The sequence below is a fragment of the Carettochelys insculpta genome, chromosome 25, assembly GCF_033958435.1.
Source record: "Carettochelys insculpta isolate YL-2023 chromosome 25, ASM3395843v1, whole genome shotgun sequence".
Taxonomy (NCBI): domain Eukaryota; kingdom Metazoa; phylum Chordata; order Testudines; family Carettochelyidae; genus Carettochelys; species Carettochelys insculpta.
The window spans coordinates 11,893,394-11,914,275 of NC_134161.1; the positions used below are offsets into that span (position 1 = coordinate 11,893,394).

At 48.5% G+C, this 20,882-nt stretch overlaps 1 protein-coding gene across 6 annotated transcripts in view; it reads right to left on the minus strand.

Moving 5' to 3' along the window:
- LOC142001463 (neurotrimin) overlaps window positions 1-20,882 on the minus strand; it is a 709,680-nt gene that overhangs the window by 84,815 nt on the left and 603,983 nt on the right. For 5 of the 6 annotated variants that reach the window (XM_074976709.1, XM_074976711.1, XM_074976712.1 and 2 more), the window contains one exon: window positions 11,793-11,918. The exons of the other annotated variant lie outside the window; for it this stretch is intronic. In XM_074976709.1, coding sequence (XP_074832810.1) covers window positions 11,793-11,918 — 126 coding nt within the window. The remainder of the gene's footprint in view (window positions 1-11,792; window positions 11,919-20,882) is intronic. 6 annotated transcript variants of the gene reach the window in all.

Consider the following 20,882-nt stretch of genomic DNA (forward strand, 5'->3'; position numbering starts at 1 on the left):
CAGGGCAATCAGGCCAATTAAAGCACCTGGAGCCAATCAGGAGGCTTCCAGACTCAAGGGAGCCAGGCTAATTGAGATACCTGGAGCCAACAAAGAACCAGCTGAGACTGGTTCTAAAAAGGCTCCTCTTCTGTTGGCTCAGGGGTGTGTGAGTAGTTGGTGAAGCATCTGAGAGGCACAAGCGCAAGCAGCTACCAGAGGGGAAGAGCCTATAGTAAGGATGGTTTTGCGGACCCCTGTGGGTAAGTGGTCCAGGGAGCCATTGCTGTCAAGCTACAGGTACTTGAGCAATTGCAGGCAACTGCTATCACAGGATCTTTGGGCTGGAGCCCAGAGTAGTGGCCAAGCCTGGGCTCCCCCTATTCTCCTATCTCCTATCCAACACAGGGGAAGGACTGATATTGGCAGAGGGGTTTGTCCTGCCCAAGTCACTTGGAGGGGCAGCAGAGACTATGGAATTTGTTCTCCTCTCTTTTTCCTATGCTGGCCAATGATGAGGGTAGCTCACCAAACAGCGGGCTAAACTGAGGGCTGCTGTGAGCCTCTGAGACAAATAATGCATCAACAAGTGCTGGAGCCACCAAGCTAGAGGTGGAGCTTTGTGACAATAGACATAAAGCAGTGGGAAGAAAGGCAGAGGAAGAAAATAAAACAAAACTGATGAAGACAAGATGATCTTACGTACTTTGTTCACATCACGTTCACTCACTTAATCATACCATATGCAACATAGAGAGTTTTGCAGACTACAGAAGCCTCCCCAATGTATACACCCAAAAAGTGCCAGACATAGCTGCTAAGTTTGTCTTTTCCTCAAGGGTGCTCCATCCCACACTCTCTGCCCCAAGGTCCTGCCACCCTCCAACCCCTTCCCTGAAGCCCCACTCTCACACCGTCTCTTCCCATCTCCACTCTGTCCCATGCTTGAGGCCCCATCCCCACCCTGCATTGCTGTGGTGGTGAAGTCAGCTGCCTAGCAGCTTCAGCAGCCTTCTTGGGCAGTCTATGGCATAAGTGAAGCCCCAGAGTTCACCTATTATGAAATTTCTATTCCAAATAGCTCTAGGATCTCGCAGTTTCTCATGAAGCCCTGGCACTACGGACAACAAGACTTTGGAGTAAGACAGGGTGTGGGGCTTCTCCAAACCAATTCAAACCTGGAAAGGGGAACAGGAGATGCACAACACCAAACCTCAGGATGAAGGAAGGAAACCTATCCAAATTCTTCTCCTAGTTCCCTGTGGCTCTGTGCCCTCTGGCGTTTTGGCATAAATTCACTAGACTCATTGAATGAGGTGCCACACAGGAGTAAGCAAAGGAGACACTATGCAGCAGGGAAGGAAGAGAATTCCAATCAGATGTGGCTCCCATTCCTGTCAGGGCTACAGGAGAAGGTGGATGTCAGCCACCTGGTATGTAGTGTGCCAGGATCCCTCTCCATCCTGCCAGCATGCAGCGGGAAGGGAATAAAGTGTCTGCCAAATACACAGAGCTTAATCTAAAAGGCTTCACGACTTCCACTGTGATTTTACTGGGAGCTCTGCCTGATGTAGAACTTCACAATGTGGAGGAATCCACTCTTGGGCAAGAGGGCACGAGAGACTGACCCCATTCTGCTCCCAGGAATGCCCCACCAGGACTGCACACATCCCAGTGAGGGGTGATTCAAAGGGGGCTTCACAAGGATGGCTGAGGAGGTATAGCGCACACAGCCTGGGTTACGGGTCCTGCTTTTACAGGGTGCTTTGCTGAGCCATGAGCCCCACCTGGGAAAGGCTGAGTGTTTTCTCTGCCGGGCTGAAAGAGGTTGGTTGATTCCAAGAGCTGAGCGGTGTCCCTGGGCTCCTGTGGTCTGGCTTGCTCTGGGAATGAGTTCTGTGTCTCTTTAGGAGACTTGGTTGAACATACATATCATGCCCTGAGGCTGACAATCCTATGGTCACCAAAAGCAGCAATGGCATGAGAAGGTCAGGAAACAGAAACCAAAACATCCAGTTAGACCAGTGCCTGGACAGAGCTGCCTGAACTCTCTAGGTGCCTAGATTCACTCAGCATGTACATTTTTACAGTAAAACATTTCCGAGGTGCCGCTATTTTTGCTTCTGACCATGCATGTGGCTGCTTCCCTCTGGGCACCTACCTCTGTCCTACACCCCAGAGTGATTCACAAGCCAGCAGAAGAGAATGTTTGGCTGCCCAAGTTGCATGCAGGTTCTGATCCAGTAGGCATGCTCAGGGGGTGCTTACCGAACTGGCCTCCCAGCAAGTTCACATAAAACAGATGGCACGGAGGGTGGAGCACCCTTGTAACTTTTAGCTCAGTGGCTGGGGTGCCCACTGGGATGCAGATGTCCAGTTCAAGTCCCTCTCTTCCTGAGAAGGATCATAGACTCTTAGGGCTGGAAGAGAACGTAGGAGGGCATTGAGTCCAGCCCCATGCCCAAAGCAGGACCAACCCCAACTAAAACCTCCCAGCCAGGATCTGCCACCTCTCAAGTGAGTGCATTAACCACCACACGACACAGTCATGCTCATACTTCCTCTCCCGCAGGTCCAAACGACTCTTTCAGGGAGAGCGTGAGAGATAGGTAAAGTTATAAGGCCATCCTCCTTCCCCGTCTATCGGTAAATCAGCGTACCCCCTTACCACCAAGGGAGGGACTGCAGCTGAGCATCTCAAGCTGAGAAAGATGCCTATGTTCAAGACAGGAGCAAGGGTTAGTGCACGCTCCTATTGTCATCCTCTCCTATTGGCTAGTTTAGTTGGCTCTCCACCTGTGGATTTCTGTCTCGGGTTCCTGTCCCTCCCCGTTCATTGTTTAGGCACTGAACACAGGCTTTGTGACTCACAGGGAATGTCTAGATCCTGTGCCACTCAGCATCTCCCTCCCCGCAATTCCTCTGGTGCATTCAGGCCTAAGTGACTTGCCCAAGGTCACTAAGAGAGTCAGTGACAGAGAAGGAAAGTGAACCTCTATCTGCTGACTCCCAGGCCAGCGCCTCAACCAAAAGTCCATCTTGAAGATATGATGGAGGGCTTCAGGTCCACAGTGGGGATGGGAAGATCCACTCCTGTTTGCACAATGTGGGGTGGGGTGGGGTGAGGTGGAGGGGTTGTTTTGTTTTTTAAGCTTTGCCACACGCTTTGGTCAAGGCCCTCCCATCAGCCTCTCCACGCACTCTGCATCACACCTAAGTCTGCTCTATCTGCTTGGCAGGGGGGAGTTTTATGAGTCTTTGAATTGTAATAGCTTTAACAGGCTGAATGCACCACAAGATTACACGGTGAGGAACAGCTAGAGGGACAACACCACAACGTGAAGCTTCTCGTTCTCTTTGTGTGCGCCCGTTCTCAGGAACAGGGATACCGCTGTGAGCCTCCTGGCTGCCTCGCTGCCAGCGTGTGCTGCTTCTTGCTACGTCACTGACTGAGAATAGTGTGTGTGCAGGAAGGCACATCACAATGGGCTTTTCTCTTTCTCAGTTGGTAGCATGGTCTGGAGAGAGCAGGCAGAAAGGTTTCATTTCCAAGAGAAGGGTGTATTTATCATGACAGCCTCACGAATAGCACTACCACAGGAGAAAGGCTCCCGAATGACCCTTTTACCCATCTCCTTGTGTCCCTCCAAGCCAGCGGGGCTGACAACTCCCACAGGCCCCAGGGCAAGTTGGGAAGGGGGCCTGGCTCTGTGCCTCTCAAAGTGGTGGGGCCAAAAGCAGAAGGGGAGAGCCCAGGGCAATCAGCCCTCAGCCCTGCTCAGACCATGGGGCAGAGCCTCACCCCACTTTCACAGCTGTGCAGAGCGGCACTGCTGTGGCTCTTCAAAGGGGCCCAGCACTCTGGCCGCCACAGCGATATTTTGGCAGATGCAGTGGCTGGAGCTCTGGGTCCCTTTGTCCCCTTTGAAACACTGGGTCTAGGACAACCGTCCCCATTACCTACCCACCCCTCCCGCCACATCTGCAGGCCTGCTCCCAGCATTGTCCCGCAGCCCAGCTCCCCACAAGCCTCCTGTCTCACCCGCCTTCCTCTCTTGTCCAAACAGCTTATGAAGCAAACTCATGACAGGTGCTGAGAAAGTAAACAAGGAAATGTTTATTACTGGTTCCCATAACACAAGAACTAGGGGGCACCAAGTGAAATTAATAGGCAGCAGGTTTGAAACTAACCAGACAAAGTATTTCTTCATGCAACACACAGTCAACTCACAGAACTCCTTCTTAGAGCAGGTTGTGCAGATTAGGATTTTAACACATTTCAAAGAAGAAATAGATAAATACATGGAGGATGGGTTCATCAGTGGCTGTTAGCCAGGAGGGGCAGGAATGGTGTCCCTCACCTCTGTATGTCAGAGGCTGGGAATGGCTGACAGGGGAGGGATCACCTGATGATCCCCTGTTCTGTTCACTCCTTCTGGGGCGCCTGGCATTGGCCACTGTTGAGGGACAGAATGCTGAGCTAGGTGGATCTTTGGCCTGAGCCAGTGTGGCCACTCTCCTGTGCTTGAGTCTGGCCCAAATATCATCCTGGTTCATGCATATGCTAACAATAACCCAACTGTGGACTCTTCTCAAATACCATCTCTAATCAGTCCCATGGAAAAAATCTGAATGTTCATTGACTGAAACAGGGATTTTCCCAGAGCAGAGGCATCTTCAGCTGGCTTGTTTTGAATAATCACAGCCCTATGCCAGGATGCCTTGTTCCCCTGACTGTCACTATTCTAATGCTTGCACTGGAATCCAACACTCTAACCTGCAGTCATTCTATGTAGGATGCATGAGTCACACAAAACTGCAAGCATCAAACCTGGAAAGGACTGTGCACCCAATTCCCTGCGCACAAAAAACCTGAGCACGCTCCACAGCTCTCCACAGATACCGTCTGTTTAAAGATGAGTCTGATTTCTATCGTAGCAATGGATAGCTGCCTGATTTCTATTGTAGCAATGGATAGGTGGTGAATCAGCAGTGTTGCTGTTCACTCTGGTCACTTCCATCATTCTCTTGTGCCCCCTTATGAAGCAGGGCTCTTGCTTAGCCAAGAGAGTCTGCCATGGGCCTGCTCACACATATGACACTACTGTCACCCTGCCAACACTAGTTTAAAAAAAAAAGACCAGTAACCACGGAAACACTTGAGTAACCATAACCTGACAGTATGACACACTGGTACTCCAATTTTGGGATAAGAAGGAGGGGTTCTGCCATAGACCAGTGAAAGAAAGCAAATGAAGGATAAGAATCAACGGCTGGTTTTCATAATGGAAAGAGGTAAGTAGCAGGATTCCAAAGATGTTCCCTCTAATCTTTTCCATCCATGTGTGAAATAAGTTTTATGTGCACCAAGGCATGTGCAAATGTGCACCACCAATAGAAACACAAAACCTAGCTGTAGAGACTCTGCAGATCTTCTGGGCAGCATTTGTATTTCTCAAGAGCTGCCGCACAAGTGCACAACTTACAGTAAATGCTGGCTGGGAAAAATGTTGTTCAGGGTATTTGTAAACAAAAAGAAGATAGGTAACCTGTGTGATGACAAAGTTTGCAAATCAGGCTAAATTACTCAAGATAGCCAAGTCCAAAGTTGACTGTAAATTGTTACAAAGGGATCTCACAAACTTGGGTGACTGGGCAACAAGACAGCAGATGATATTCAATATTGATAAATGCAAAGTAATACAAGTGGGAAAACATAATCCTAATTATACATACAAAATGCCAGAGTCTAAATGAGCTGCTACCAGTCGAAAGGGAGATATTCAAGTCATTGCGGATAGTTCTCTGAAACCATCTGCTCGATGTACAGCAGAAGTCAAAAAAGCTAACAATGTTATGAATCATTAGGAAAGGGATAGATGATAAGACAGAAAATATGATAATGACACTATTAAATCCATGGCACGCCCACACCTTGAATACTGTGTGCCGTTCTGGCTGTCCTGTCTCAGAAAAGATACATGAGAATTCAAAAAAAGTAGAGACAAGGGCAAGAAAAATTATTAGAGGTATGGAACAGCTTCCATATATGGGGAGATTAAAAACACTGGGACCACTGAGTTTAGAAAATGGGGACACATGTTAACAGGAAATACAATTTTGAACGGTGTGGAGAAAGTACATAGGAAAATGCTGTTTAACCCTTCACATAACACAGAACCAGGGGTTACCTGATGAAAATGAGCAGGCAACATCAGGTTTAAAATTAACAAAAGAATGTGCTTATTCATATAACACACCATCAACCTGTGAAACTTATCAGAGGACATTGTAAAGACCAAAAGTATAAATTGACCCTGGAAAGAATGATGTAATTTCATGGAAGATAGACCCATCAAGAGCTATTAACCAAGATAGTCATGAGCACAGTCCCATGCTTTGGGTATCCCTAAATCTCTGCCAGTTCCCAGTGGGATGGGGTGACTTGAAATTGATCTGGTCTTCTCATTCCCTTTGGAACACCTGGTTTGACTCCGAATGGACACAGGATATTGGGCTAGGTGGACCATTGGTCTGACCCAGTATAGCTGTTCCTATGGTCTTATGAAAAATGCAAGCAGCAGTTATAGGTTAGAACCACAATGTCTGGCTTCTGGGCAAAAAGTTCTCCCATTCTCTGAGTGTTTGATTCCACCCCTTTGGGGGCCAGCTGCGGGACTTGGGTTGACCTGCTTCCCAAGTAGATTTTCAATTCAGGGGGAAGCCAGGTGAATTCTGAGCTGTGAAATGTGAACTTCACATCACCATCAACAACCCTGGGCTCAGCGCCCATTGGTGTCTGATGCCTCTCTCACTGTTTCCTTCCTCCATTCCCTGTCCAGTGCTGAGTAGCTTTGTTTCTGTAGATTAGCTCCACAACAATCTACTATATCATCCATCCATTTTCTGCGGGGTCTGCCTCTCATATTTACACCATCCATTATGCCAAATGCCAGGGTCCTGATTTTTTGTTTGTGGTTGATTCTGCAGATATGCCTGCATACCTGTAATTTGCATTGTATAACTTTCTGCAGCAGGTTCTCTTTCGGCTGTATCTTCCTGTATAATTCCTCGTTGGTGACCTTCTGCATCCATCCTATTCTCAGGATCTTTCTATAACAACTCCTCTCGAATGCCAATAACCGTCTCTTTGCATCTTTCATTATCACTTCACACATCTCTAGTAATTAGCAGAGTGCAAGGTCTGCCTCTGAAATCAGCCAATTTACAGCATCTCTAAAGTACCCCGGGGCGAGTTCCTAGCACAGGTGACACAAGAAAGGTTTTGTTGCAGTCAAGGTAGTTTCTCTGAAAGGATGCTGCTGCCTGCCACTCGGTGTGTCATTTCTTGACTTTCCTTGTCTTTCTCTTGCTTCTGCTTCCTCACCTCCCACAGCTGAGAAAGCTTCTCCTGACTGTCCTCCTAATGATCTTGGTGCCTCACAGGGCTGTGGCACCAGGGCTGGTGGTGCAGATGTGAAAGGTCTGGGTGCTGGTGTCAGTCTAGCAGACGCCAGGGCATGGCTTCCAATGCCATTTTGCTGAATTAATTTTTAAAGGCCGTATGTCCGGGGGGTCAAGCAAAACATGAGGCTCTAGGTCCCATCTGATGGCTGGATGGGGACTTCTTGGTGGAAATGCACCAGAGGTCATGGGAGAAGTCGCACAGCTGTTGGATCTCTGCACTGAGCAAGTGCACAGATCCTCTATCCCTTTCCACTAGAACCTGTTCAGGCTCTGGGAGACTGAAGCACCTGCCTCAGATGACTATAATTGCTATTTAAGTTTTACCAGATCTGCTCAACTGGGACATTTGCTGTGGTACAGAACAAAAAGATAAGAGGTGACACTGCAGGCAAAGAGTGCAGTGCGTTGGCAGAGATGGATGGGCCAGGGGACGTCTCAGTATTGGGGTAACAGGGGGGGTGCATGTTACGAGTGAGATGCATTGGCAGACGTTTATGACAGCCTGCTGGATGGAACTGCAAAAGGGGTAGCGCAGATCAGGATTTGGGTGCATCAGCAGAGCTGAGAGGGGAGCCGAGGAAAGGAGCAACAGGGGCCAGGGTTAAGTACATTAGCAAAACACAGGTGGGGACAGCGTGCGTTATAGAATGAGATCTCGGCTAGACTGGAATAGGCTCTCTACAGCTCTTTCGAAAGTGGTTTGCCGCAGTCATCCTATTTTGTTGTTCACAACAAGAGGAATTTGGAAAGAGCTGTCTGAATGGAGACGTGCGCAAAGCAGCGGCAGGCTGCTCCTGTGAGGAACTCCCAGAAGGCCTTAAGCATTCAGCCAGAGAAGTAGGAAAGTGAACTCAAAGCCCCCGCACCTTGGTGACAAGAAATGCACCAGCTCTTAGGGGAAGAGTGAAAGGGCAGGAATAATGATGCCCCACATCTCACACACAAACAGTAACCTGGTCAATGTCAGAACAGCACAACACCCCCCCCAAAGAAACCAGCAGTGTGAGTGTAGCTCACATTATGTGGATAAAATTGCACAGGTGAGCAACATGCATTCAGAGGGGTTTCTGACTGCCAGCTGCTGGATATATATCACTCTGTAGGTCAGTAGGATTGATCACTTCCCCAGATAATTGGACCAACAACTGTTGGCCACGTGTGCTACGTTCACAAATGAGTGAACTGTAAGCACGCCCCAATTGGGGTTGACTATAGTTATTAGAATAAGGTTCTGATGAAACCATGTTAGCACGTGACCTGTTTCGTTCTTATTGGAGCTCATCAGACGTGCGTAAAATGCAGTCTATAGCGTGATTTGAACCCAGAACCCGGGACGCCCAGGTTCGAAGCATGCTACAGACAGCAGTTTACGCATGTCTGATGAGTTCCAATAAGAACGAAACTGGTCACATGCTAACCTGGTTTCATCAGAACCTTATTCTAATATATCACTCTGGATTATAGCAACACAGGCTGCTAGAAGTCAGGTACCAAGGACTCCTCCATTGTCACAGAAGCTGGGGGTGGAAAGGAAGGGACTGAGGTGGTGGTGGGGGTTGTGGGAATGAGTCATTATATTCTCAGACTGTTCCAGGAATAAAAGCTTTTAAGAACAATGATACACAGGGCAACAAAAGATCTCAAAGCACCATACGAAGATGTGTGAATGCAACTATTGTCTCCAATCTGCACATAAAGAGCTGGATTCTTGGCTCTGCAAAATCAGCTTTGCATCATGCAGACAAAATGGACTTTGATTAGCTGGAAAACAAAGAGCCGCAAACTCACATTGTACCCGGTAGCTCCCTTAGGGAAAGGCCACGGATCCAGCTGTCACACCAGCCACCTTTCCCTCAGTCCTGGCATAAGGGGCAGTCACTGAGGAACCTCACACTAATGGTGCAGGTTACAAATGCTCATCAGCACATACAGTGGCTGCACACCATGAGACCAGGGACTTACAGACAACTGCCTGTGGCTTTCTTTCTTGCCACTGCCCTCAAATGGAGCAGAGAACCCAACTTACGGAAACTGAGGCACCGGGTCAGGAAGTGATTCATCCAGGGTCATCAGGGAGTAATTGGCAGGGACAGATATAAACTTTTGGCTCACAGTCCTCTCCCTGCTCCTCTAAACCCTCCCTAACTCTTACAAGACTCTCCTGTCAGGCTCTTATAGAACCACATCAAATGCATTTGCTTGGGGTTCATGATGCTGGGGAGTTTCACAACACAGAGAACAGCTTGAGGTCCCAGTATTCCCAGACTTAGACAGATAATAATCAACTCATGGAAAAGGGTCTTTCATCTCCGGTGAGGTGCTGATATGGTATGGGGTGGGTGGAGACAGAAGGCCCAATGCATAGCCATGGCTGCTTAGTTTAGCAAGCGCATGCATGGGAATAAAAGGTAGGCAGGCCTGTGCCAACTCTGAGCTTGGCACTCTCTGTTAGCGAGAGCCCAGCCCCATACAGCTTGTGCAGCGATTAGTTCTATTGGGTTTCAAATGCAGAATCTGCAATCCGGGCCAGAAATCTGGTAACAGCTACTGTTGTAATTTACCCAGCTCCGCAGGCAATTTCTGATTAGCTCACTCCTCTCCCCTTGGTGCATCCTCAGTTTCCATAGCAGCTAAAACCTAAGTAAAATGGAAACATCTGGTTCAAACACAGGTAAAGCTCCCCTGGGGAAAGAAAGCTGCTGGATGGCAGCCAAGGGAGATAACAGCCCCACTGAAGGAGAGAATTTGGCAGAACCTCAGAGACAGGGGAGGGGAGCAGGTGTATGGGAGACAGAGGATGACCGGGAAGAAGAAAGAAAGAAAAGATGAGTGACTACAGAGTGGGAGCAAATGGACTGGTGCAGGGATGCTCTTCCTTAAAAACTTGCTGATAGTGATTGATGCACTGGCAGTAACCTTGATCCAGTCCCATTAGATGCTCAGCTATGGCAGGGAGCACACCGCGGCATGGACTTTATCAATCATCTGTGTGAAGGGACCTCTCAGCAGCTTGTGTGCAGGAAAGACTGGGTATTCTAACAGGAAGGTGCCCATTGTAAATGACAGGAAAGGAGCAGAGTGAACTGCTGGGGTCCCTGCTCTGTCCCTGTTTGCCCATGGAAAGTGATGATTTGGCCCAGAAGCAGCAGAAAATCCCGAGGTTGGGTGAACTCACTGGGGTAGCACTCAGATGCTACAGGGGCACAGCCAGAAGAGAAGCAGCACCTTGCACCAAAAGATCTGTAACTCCTGACTGAAGGGGCAGGATTTGGGGTCACTGAGGGCAGAGCTTTAGATAGCCATCGGGGACTGTGTGGCCTGAGACTGAGGAATGATGGGGCACCTAGCCCAATATCCTGTGTCCATTCGGAGTCAAACCAGGTGTTCCAAAGGGAATGAGATTGCTGGAGAGTTAACTCAGAGCCATAAGATTAGAGCCTGACAGGGTCTGATTGTCCGTGATGTTGTGCACCTTTCTGCCCACATCCTGCAGAAGAACCTCAGAGCTGAATGGATCTATTTGACAAAGTTAACTTCTCTGAGAAACTTACCTATTTGGCCCACACTGTTACAGCCCTCTATTATTAATTAATGAGAGATGGCAATTAAAGCAACTTATTTAGTAGTTTTCCATCTCTTTGCACTGCTATATCCTGCTCTTTTTGCCGCTGTTCTGTAAACCGCAATGGTGACTTTTAACATTACATTTTTAAACGATATTTTGTATAAGTCCTACAAAAAGCAAAATGTTGTCCTGGATCAAATTTACACTCACTAAAATCTCCAGTTATCACATCATTCTTATTAAAGCATTCAACCCACAGTCATGATAAAAAAACCAAACTCACACTTAGTGTAGGTCCTACACAAACACATCTGTGAATTTCTACCATATTATCCCTGGATCCTCTCTTCAGCACATGAGCTAAGACAGTCTGTGATCCAGGGATCAATTCCTGATGCAGGGAAGGATGGCGTCCTTCATCTAGGGGCCATCAGCAGAACTGCAGATACTCTGTGGCCACAATTCCTGGCTCCTGAATCCCCTCCAGCAACCTCTCTAATACTGTCCATCCGTGTACAGAATACATTTTGTTCTGTGCACTGAGGTATGTGCAGATGTGCACCACCAATAGAAACAAATACTGCCAGCTGTGGGCACTCTGCTAATCCAGCTGAGTGGCACCTGAATCTCTCCTGGACAGCCACCCAAGCACTCAACTTACAGGGAACACGAGTCTCCTCCTTGCACCTCCTTCTTAGGAATGGAAATGGCTGATGACTGTCCAAAAGCCCCCATTGCAGGGAGAGCACAGGGAATGCCTTAGGCCACGTTGCCATCTTACCTTTGGGGGAGATGTGCCGCCAGGTGATTGTAGGATCCGGTCTGCCCGTGGCTATACAGGTAAGGCTGATGTTGCCGCCTTCGTTGACGGAGATATCAGAAGAGATCTCGACAATTTTGGGAGACACTGGAACGACATACAGGGAAAGGTGAGGAGAAAGCAGGGTCTGGTATGATTGCTTCACTCTAATTCTCCTGTGTTTGCGCACGTCCCTGGGGACTGGGGGATATTTGGGTGAGTAGTTGTGTATGAGCAGCTGTTGAGTGTTGGTGGATTCTCCCCATCTCACTACAATTACAAATTAAGCAACGGCCCATCTGTCCGATCAGACATGGCAGTGAAGGAGCTGGAGGCTCCCGACATCCCCCAGTTCCTCCTGCTTAACTCCTCGCTCCTTCTTAACTTCCTCCTCACCCTCTCTGCACTTGGATCAGGTCCTAAATAGAGAAAAACACCCTCTGCAGAGCTCTTGCTGGTGGGGTGCCCTGAGATCATTCCTGGAGTGGCTCCGATCCGTGCCCCTTGCTTCCAGCTGGTTCTAAGTCCTGGAGAAGGTTCTGGAGGCTTGTGAAGGAAGCTGGGAGGAAGGAGAGCCTCCACAGGCTTGCTGCTACACAGGAGAGGGAAACAGCCGTTTCCTCAGGAATGAGCTCCACTAACGCAGCACTCAGCAACCTTGATCACCTCGCGGCACGCTTCAGCACTCGATATGATTTCAGGGCACATCCAGTATATATAACCCAAACCCCTCACCTACAGCCAGGCACCCCGAGCCCCCTGCTCTAACCCATCCCTCCTCCCCTCCTCTAGAACGAGGCACCCCCCAGGCCTCTCCAGCTCTAACTCGATGCCAGCAACTCACCAGAGCTGCCGGCTGCTACCTCCGCTGCCACCGCACACTCTTCCCACCAAGTGGGGGGTGCGTGTGCAGAGCAGTGGACGGCTCTGAGGCATGCTAAGCACCATTTCGTGGCACACCACTGTGCCAGGCACACCGGTTGTGGGACTCATGTCTAGAGAAGGGGAGGAGGGGAAGAGAACCAGATGATGGGACAGCAAGTCCAGTGTAGGTGGTGTGACCTCTTGGGGTTTAGGCCACACAGCCCCTTTTAAACCTCATCTTGAGACAGAGAAAGGGCAGGCTGCTTGAGTTGAGGGGAGTTAAGAGGGGGAGCATGACAGGAATGGGGTAGTTGACTTAATCTCCAGAGAAGAGGGACTACAATAAATGTGCCCTCACATAATGAGAAAGGCTAGAACGAGCTCCAAGTCTGGGAGAGACAGTGGGTTCCCAGAAATGACCTAAGATGAGCACAGGGGGATACCAAGTTAGGAAAGAATCACCTCAGAAACATAACTTGGAGCCACCATTGCCCTGAACGGTATGGAGCTGTGAGTTCTGGGGCTTGTGATTTGGCATTGGGAATAGGGAAGGAGTCTGTAGCTAGGTAAGGGAGGTGGTTGTTACTTTGGGAGGGCTTGTGGAGAGCAGCAGAAGAGGCCACTGGATGAGTTGGCTGTTGAAAGTTGGCTGACTGTGAAAAGAACCCAACAGAGATGTCACTAGCCCACTGGGGGCCCTATGCAGAAATCTTTTTGGCCTCAGCCACACAATACAGAAGAAGCAAACAGAGACCTGCTTGGGGCCCTAGGAAACAGTCTACTCTGCTTAGCTCGCTCCAGATCTCCAGCCAACCCTTACTGCTGGACTGGACCTCTGCCCAGGAGAGGTGGGTGGCAGCATTGTTGGGCCACTGGGCAACCTTGTGTGTGTATGTCTCTGTGTTCACGCAGGAGATGGGGCCTTGGGTGGAGGGGGTGGGTCTGGAGGCTACCTTTCCCCCAGCACTTCAGTGTAGCCCAGGGCTCCGGCAGTGATATTAAGGGCTGGGAGTGCCCGGTGTGCCTGCCCTGGGTTTCCTGACCTCTGAGTCTAGACTCATGACTCTTGGCATGGATCTTTTCATACAGAGGCAGCCAAACTCACTGACCTTCTAAGCCACATACAATAATCTTCAGAAGCTGTGGAGCCTGGGGCACACTTGCTGGGAGCTAGAGGTCAGGGCTTCAGTTTCACGCCTCTGTATTCCTGAGCTCTGGCAGGTGCACCCCAGATGGGTGACGTGCCAAGATTCACCTCTTCACTGGACAGAAGCCCCCTATACCACTACAAGGCAGAGGCCTGAGCCCCTCCCCCAGTCCAGTTGGTGGAGAATAGGGGAGACATAGCGGGGCTTGTGGCCACCTTGTTTTACACTGTGGCATCACCTGGACCACGGATCCTAGTGCTCTTTCTATCTCCCTCCCCTGTTGTTTTTCTCTATCCATCCCTCCGTATATAAATCTTTCCCTTTCTTGGGTCCATTGTAGTATCCCAATGAGCATGTTTACTCCAGTGGGTTTGGGTCAGGAGTCCCCAGGGTGGAATGGTGTTTCTCTGCTATGTTCCAGCACGTGCCTTTCTTAGGCTTGTGCTGTGGAGTACAGCAGACTCCACCTGGGGCTATAGTTACACCCAATATGCCGACGAGGGCCAACATGGAATCATGAGCAGTAGAGAAGGAGTAGGACAGAAATGAAATGATGAGCGAAAGGAAACAGCACAGCAAGGAGTATTCCAATGGCGCTCAGTGTTCCATGCACTAAGAAACAGCTAAAGTTACATGGCTAAAGCCTCTTTCAATGTCACATTGCCATGCAAGCAGGGGATGTGATGTGATCTGTGGGATCTCCGATGGGAGAAGAAGTCTCTGTGAGACAAACTCTCTATTAACCTTCACGGAAACAGTCTTGTAGAACTGAATAGAAAATAGACACCTTTCTATAAAAGGCCTTCATTCGACCGTCCAGTCAAGTTTAACAGACGATGCTGTCCCTGCTGTGGAATTTTATAGGGTAAATAATAACCAATAGAAAGGGTCCTATTCTCTTTTTAATTCCACTGGCTTTATGAATCATTTCCATCCATTTCTTCATTATTATTGCATTTTTTACAGGATGTTTCCATAACAGGAAATATAGGGCCAGATTCTTAGCTGTGGTAGATCAGCACAGCTCTGTTCACTTCAGTGGAGCTATGTTAATTGATACCAGCTGAAAACATATGATTACTTTAAAGAACCACTCCGTCTTCCGTTCTTGACTCTCAACCAGGCAAGACAGCCCTGGGAGAGAGCATCTCCTGTGCTATCCAGCCCCTTCATCTCTCTGGATTCACACAGGTGCACTATTAGCTGGGTACACATGCAGAACCTTCCAGGGTTTGGCTGGGAGCAATGCAACAGCAGTGATCTTGCCTCCGTCACACAGGTAAGTAAGTCATTGATCTGTAAAGCACTCCACGACAGTCTGGAAGGGATTGTGATATGCCAGCACCAGGCAATAAAATAAAATTAAAAAAAAAATAAAGAAAGATAGGTTTTTTTGTGTATGTCCGCATGATTTAGGGCTAATGGCTGGAAGCTTAGTTTAAAGTACATTTAAAGTGGAAATCAAGGTGGGTAATGAATTATCCTGCATTCTGAAGAGCTGCTGGCAGTTCATTTTCCTTACTTTGGACACAACAGCTGATCTCCTAGTCACGCACCTGAGGCCAATAGCAGAACAGATGCACATAGGATGGAAGCGCTCCTGGGGCAATGTCACGGGGGACACAAAGATGATTTTGGATGAAATTTACATAGATGTAGGCAATCCAGCTCAGCTATTGCTAAGAGCCAGTTTAACTGGATGGTGGGTATGTCCACACTACGCAGTGTAATATCCAGCTTGGTTAGATGTACTCACACGAGCTCTGATGATGTTTATGCAGTAAGGGGAGAAGTGGAACCACAGCAGGATGGGCTGGCTGCCCTGAATAGGACCCTATCCAAAACCCTAGGCATGATCTTGAGCAGCTAAGCAGTCAGTCAGATCTGATCTGATCTGGAAATTTCACTTCCAGCTGCCTTGCAGCTGTACTCCATGCATTCCCATTTGAAGCAATGCCCTCACATGGGGTTAAGACATGCTAGACGCTCATGGGCTTGTTGCTGGCCCAGTGGCTCTTCAGAGAGGATCTGGGCCCATGCTGACCCTGTAAGTTACATGTGGGAAGAGGTAGGTGCTCCAGGTGCTGGTTCATTAGCCAACCAATATGAGAACATCTGAGTTCTAGAAGAGCCCTGGAACATCAAAGTTGGGGAGCTGCTGCTCCGATAGGATGCGTCAGAATGCTCTCCATAGAGAAGACATGAGACTACAGACTAGGGAAGCCCACAGGAACACACAGCCCCAGTAGAAGAAGAGTCCCAAGTTAGGGCTTGGAGGGGTGACTAGGTGAGCCCTAAAGACTGCCAAAACCATGGGAAACGGACACGCTAGGGAACCATCAGTTATTCATTCAGCAAAGAGAGCTGGTCTACTGGACAGGCCTAGAAGTTTGGAGCATTCTCAGGCTAGAGAGCTGAATAGCACCAGTTCCTGTGGTGGGTCTCTGGAGCCAGGGACCAGGTATCCTGGGGTCAGTGGTCCAGAAGTGAAAGGGGGAACAGAGGAGACCACAGGGCAGGCTGCAGCGGGGGAGGTATGAGCCAGAGCCTACAAGAAAGAGGGAACCGAAGAAAAGTGTGGTGGGGAGGAACACCAGTTTATATTGTATTTGGGCTCCTGGCAGGGCAGTGCTTGGGGAGTCAGTGTTCTGGTAAGAATGAGAAAGAACTGAGCTGATCCCAGGAGGGGCCATGGATCTTTTGCATACATCAGCTGGAACACATAGTGCCTCAGAAGGAACGGGCTGTCCCACAACTTGGCCAGAGGACTGACACACAGAAGAACCAGAGAGAGGCAGGAGATGCTGTAGCTGAAGCCACCTGACTGATGCAAGCAGGTGCTCTAAGGGTGAACTTGTCCCATGACAAGATTCCAGTCAAGACTGGAGCCACACAGTGCTAAGGGCTGTCTGTAAATACAATAAGAGATGGTTGCTCCCTGATGAGTTTCCATTCTCAATAGCCAAGGCAGACAAAGGAAGTATTATCCCCACCTCACAGATGGGGACCTGAAGCACAGGGGCAAAGGGAGGCAGCAGGTAAGCCTAAGTATTAGTGCTGTGCCTTATCCTAAGTCCGTACTCCTCTGGGCCATCCAAGTGGAATCCTTCATGAGTATAAAACTACCGAATTAACTTTCATGAAACTCAGCTTGTTGTGTAGAGCTCCCTGTGGCTTCCAAGTCAGGGTAGGTCTGAAGATACTACTTACCGTAATATCACGTAGCAACTTGTGGGGTTGCATTAGACATTCCAGTCTGTTTTCCATCAAGTGACACATGTAAAGAGCAGCCGTGTTTGAAAACAAAGTTATAAGAAGGGAGGGTTAAAGGTTAATTTTGGAGTTCTGCTGTTCTTTCTTGGGAGCACTTGCCTTCTCTATCTTAGCACTGTATTAGCTGGTTGATGCATTTGGAGGGCTTGGACAGCTTTGGACGAGCATGTAATAGCTTGCAATCAGCTGATTAAGCACTTTCTGATCTTTGCACATAAATCCCCTTTGCTACGTGAGCTGTAATCATTAGCCGCTTATGTGCCAACCGGCAAAGAGCCCACACCCACACCCGCATCACAGGAAGGAGGTTGGGAGGGATCTTTGGGTGTCAAATGAAGAAAAATGCTTTGCCCCAATCAAGGTCAGCTGGAGTAAGGTAGAGGTGATGCTGGACTACCTGGGAAGTAAATGAGAGTGACGGGGGGAGAGAAGCCTTTAGTTACTCTTCCAATTAAATATGCAATGTTCAGATTTAACCTGACAGTTATTGTATGCAAATGAAATGTTTGAATAATTAATTGAATGAATTATTTAAAATGTCTTTCTTGAGAGTGAACAGATAGATTGTAAGACTTTATGGCATGAGGGAGAAAAGCCTTAATAAATAAGTGATTGTAAATATTAGTCTGATCTTATTTAACATTCCATAGCAATCCCTTTATCTCTATATTAAAATGCTTTATTATTTGGTCAGTGTGTCTACAATGAAGGGACACGGCTGGGGAATCTCCAGCCAAACAGTAGATGCAGAGGGAACTGCTCCCAGATGAGAGATGAATAAATAAATAGATACAGGTGGGAATTCTCTCCTTGTTGCCAGTCTTCTTGCTCCAAGCATCTCTCTTGCTCAGAGGGGTTATGAAACATGGCAGTGCCAGTCTGAACTGCTCTCACACCCATGTGCAGATTTTTTTTTTGCCATGACTCTAGGAAAGGTGTTTGTTCTGTCCTGCGCTGATTCGGCCCCTTTTGTGGGGTCCACAGAACATACCCTGGCTTTGCCCCACAGTCAGTTGTCATCCTCCCTCCCTGACATTCAGAGTGCCTTACAATAGGGAACTTAGCTGTAAACTGCTCTGAGGATGAGGGGTCACTATGCAGTCTGCCCCAGGATGAAAGGATCACCCCAGCTCTCTCTCATCACACCAGCTTGGGGCCAGGTGAGTAGTGCCTCTCTGTGGCTGCTGTAGCTCCAATGGGCACATCCAGGGGAGGGGAGCATGTTCACAGACTGGGACAGGTGCAGCCAGTGTGAGGAATACAGCGAACGGTGCATTGTCCTCTTGCTCCCTGACAAAGGGGAAGAGTCAACAAAGTTCCTTTATGAATCGGGGTCGGGGGGTGGGTAGCTAAAGGCTGCTGGATGGGCAGGTGGCTTGGGGCTGGGACAGTCCTGGATGGAGGAGGGCCATGTCCCCAGCCAGCCCCTTCCACCTCTCTGGTGGCTCCGTCTCTTTTTGGTATGGTTTTATGAGATACAGTCCCATTCCAGGCATATCCCATTTTCCTGGCACAACCAGACCCTGACGGTGCTTTAAGTTATGATAAGAGGAAGCTGTGTACCAAATTGGGTGATCCTAGTTCTTACTGTTTAGGAGGAGTTTTTGAACAGACAGATGGACGAACGGACAGACAATCTCTCTCTCTCTCTCTCTTTCTCAAAAATACACCCCCCCAGAGTATGCCTGTATGTTCACACAGAAAGACACCAACATGTACCATGCACATATGGCAGTGCCACGTACTCTTAGCCCCAGGATATGCCGGCTTATACCTCTGCACCCCTGCAGACACATGTGGCATATACACGGAGCAACACGCATGCTACTTTCGGTGGATTTCACCCGCCTCCTCTGTGCACCTCCCTCCACAGGGCCTTGCAGACTCATGGCTCCTGAGCCATTTACCAGGTGACGCTCACTCCTGCTCATTAGCAGGGTGACTGATGTCCTCTGTGATCTTTGTTCCAGTCTGTTTTTACAACCCTCTCTTATTTGCATCAATATCTCTGGCTCTGCCACCTCTTTCTGTCCATGCCACCTCCCCAGCATCATTACCTCCCCATCTATCTTCCCCATCCTCCAGTGCGAGGAGTGTGCTTATGCTGCCATTCCCTTCCCCTGACCTTAAGTCGTCGCTCATTTCCCCTGCCACACCTCCCCACCTTGCTGCCCGAGTGCTCTCTATGGAGCAGCCCATTCCTAACATGGTTAGTTTTTAGTGTGCCCACAGTGCTGCACTCCTTAGCTCGGATCAGCGAGTGCTTTGGGGCTTACAAGTGCATCCCAGATTTCAGTCTCTTCCCTGCTCTGCTACCAACTTTCTGCATGACCTTGGGCAAATCACTTAGTTTTTCTGACACTCAGTTCCCCATCTGTTGTACTGCATTACTTCAGAGGGGTGTTGTAAGGAAAGATCCATTAGAGATTGTTCAGTGCTTAGATATATGGTGATGGGAGAGGGTCCACATAAGTACTATAGAAAACAACAAGAAGTTTTGTGGTACCTTATAGACTAACAGATATTTTGGAGCATAAGCTTTCGTGGGCAAAGACCCACTTCATCAGATGCATGAGTGGGGGGAATGGTTTCAGAGGGGTATTTAAAACCAAATTACATACAAAGCCAGCTTCTCTGCCCTGGGTGTTAAGATCTCCCCATTAGACTCTGACAATGGCTCATATCCCCCTGTCTGATCAGACTTGTTTTTTCCTCTTTTGATACCTACTATTGATAATGGGCCATTTCCACCTTGCTGAATAGACCTTGTTAGCTCTGGCCCTCCCTTTTTCTGGGACCCCCCCCATTCTTTAAATACCCCTCTGAAACCATCCCCCAATTCATGCATCTGATGAAGCTGGTCTTTGCCCACAAAAGCTTATGCTCCAAAATATGTTAGTCTATAAGGTGCCACAAGACATCTTGTTCTCGAAGCTACAGACTAACACGGCTACCCTCTCTGATACTTGATATAAGTACTATAGATAGATTCGGCCTATTTAATATGTGATTTCTTGCTAACATGGGCATTAATGAGTGTGGCTGGTTTTTGGGTCACAGACCATGGTGTACTGTGGGCTGGACTGAGAACCTAACAAACTCCTTTCAAAAAGCTTTCTGATGGTAACAGACCTTACACACATATATAGAACACCCTGCAGCCATAGTACAAAACGCTTCATTACCTACAACTAAGGACTATCACCACAGAACACTTTTTCCTCTATGAAGCACAACATTTGCAATTTTTTTCAGAGAAGTTGATCTCTGTTTCAGACATGGGATATTATATTTGTTCTTTATTTAGTAACTGTTCCCCCTGAGGAAAGAAAAGGACTCTGACTCCCACCAATGCTCTGAAGCCAATCTGAAATACACAGTGGTAGCTGCTGGAGCATCAAGCAGGCAGGTTGTGTGCTTCGAACAATAGTGCCGGACAGCTGCTTTCATCCACTGATCTCATGGTATTTATTATAGATTGGGGAACTGTCACAGAAAGTCCCATATCCACTAGATCACATCACACTGCAAACAGACATTTACGGGTTCCTTTTTGGCTTATACCAGCCAAGAGCTGACAGTGGGGCTCTGGGCCAGTGGGACCATGTGACTGAATGCACCCTGGAATCTACCCTCCACTCCCCACTGTAATAATACTGGTATGAAACATGTGTTGTGAGGGATCATTTGAAAACAAATCACTCACTGTTCAATGGTATCATGGTGAAATGTGTGGGGCAACAGTACATGTAAAGTTATGATTTCCCTCTGTACGAGCTGTTGCAAC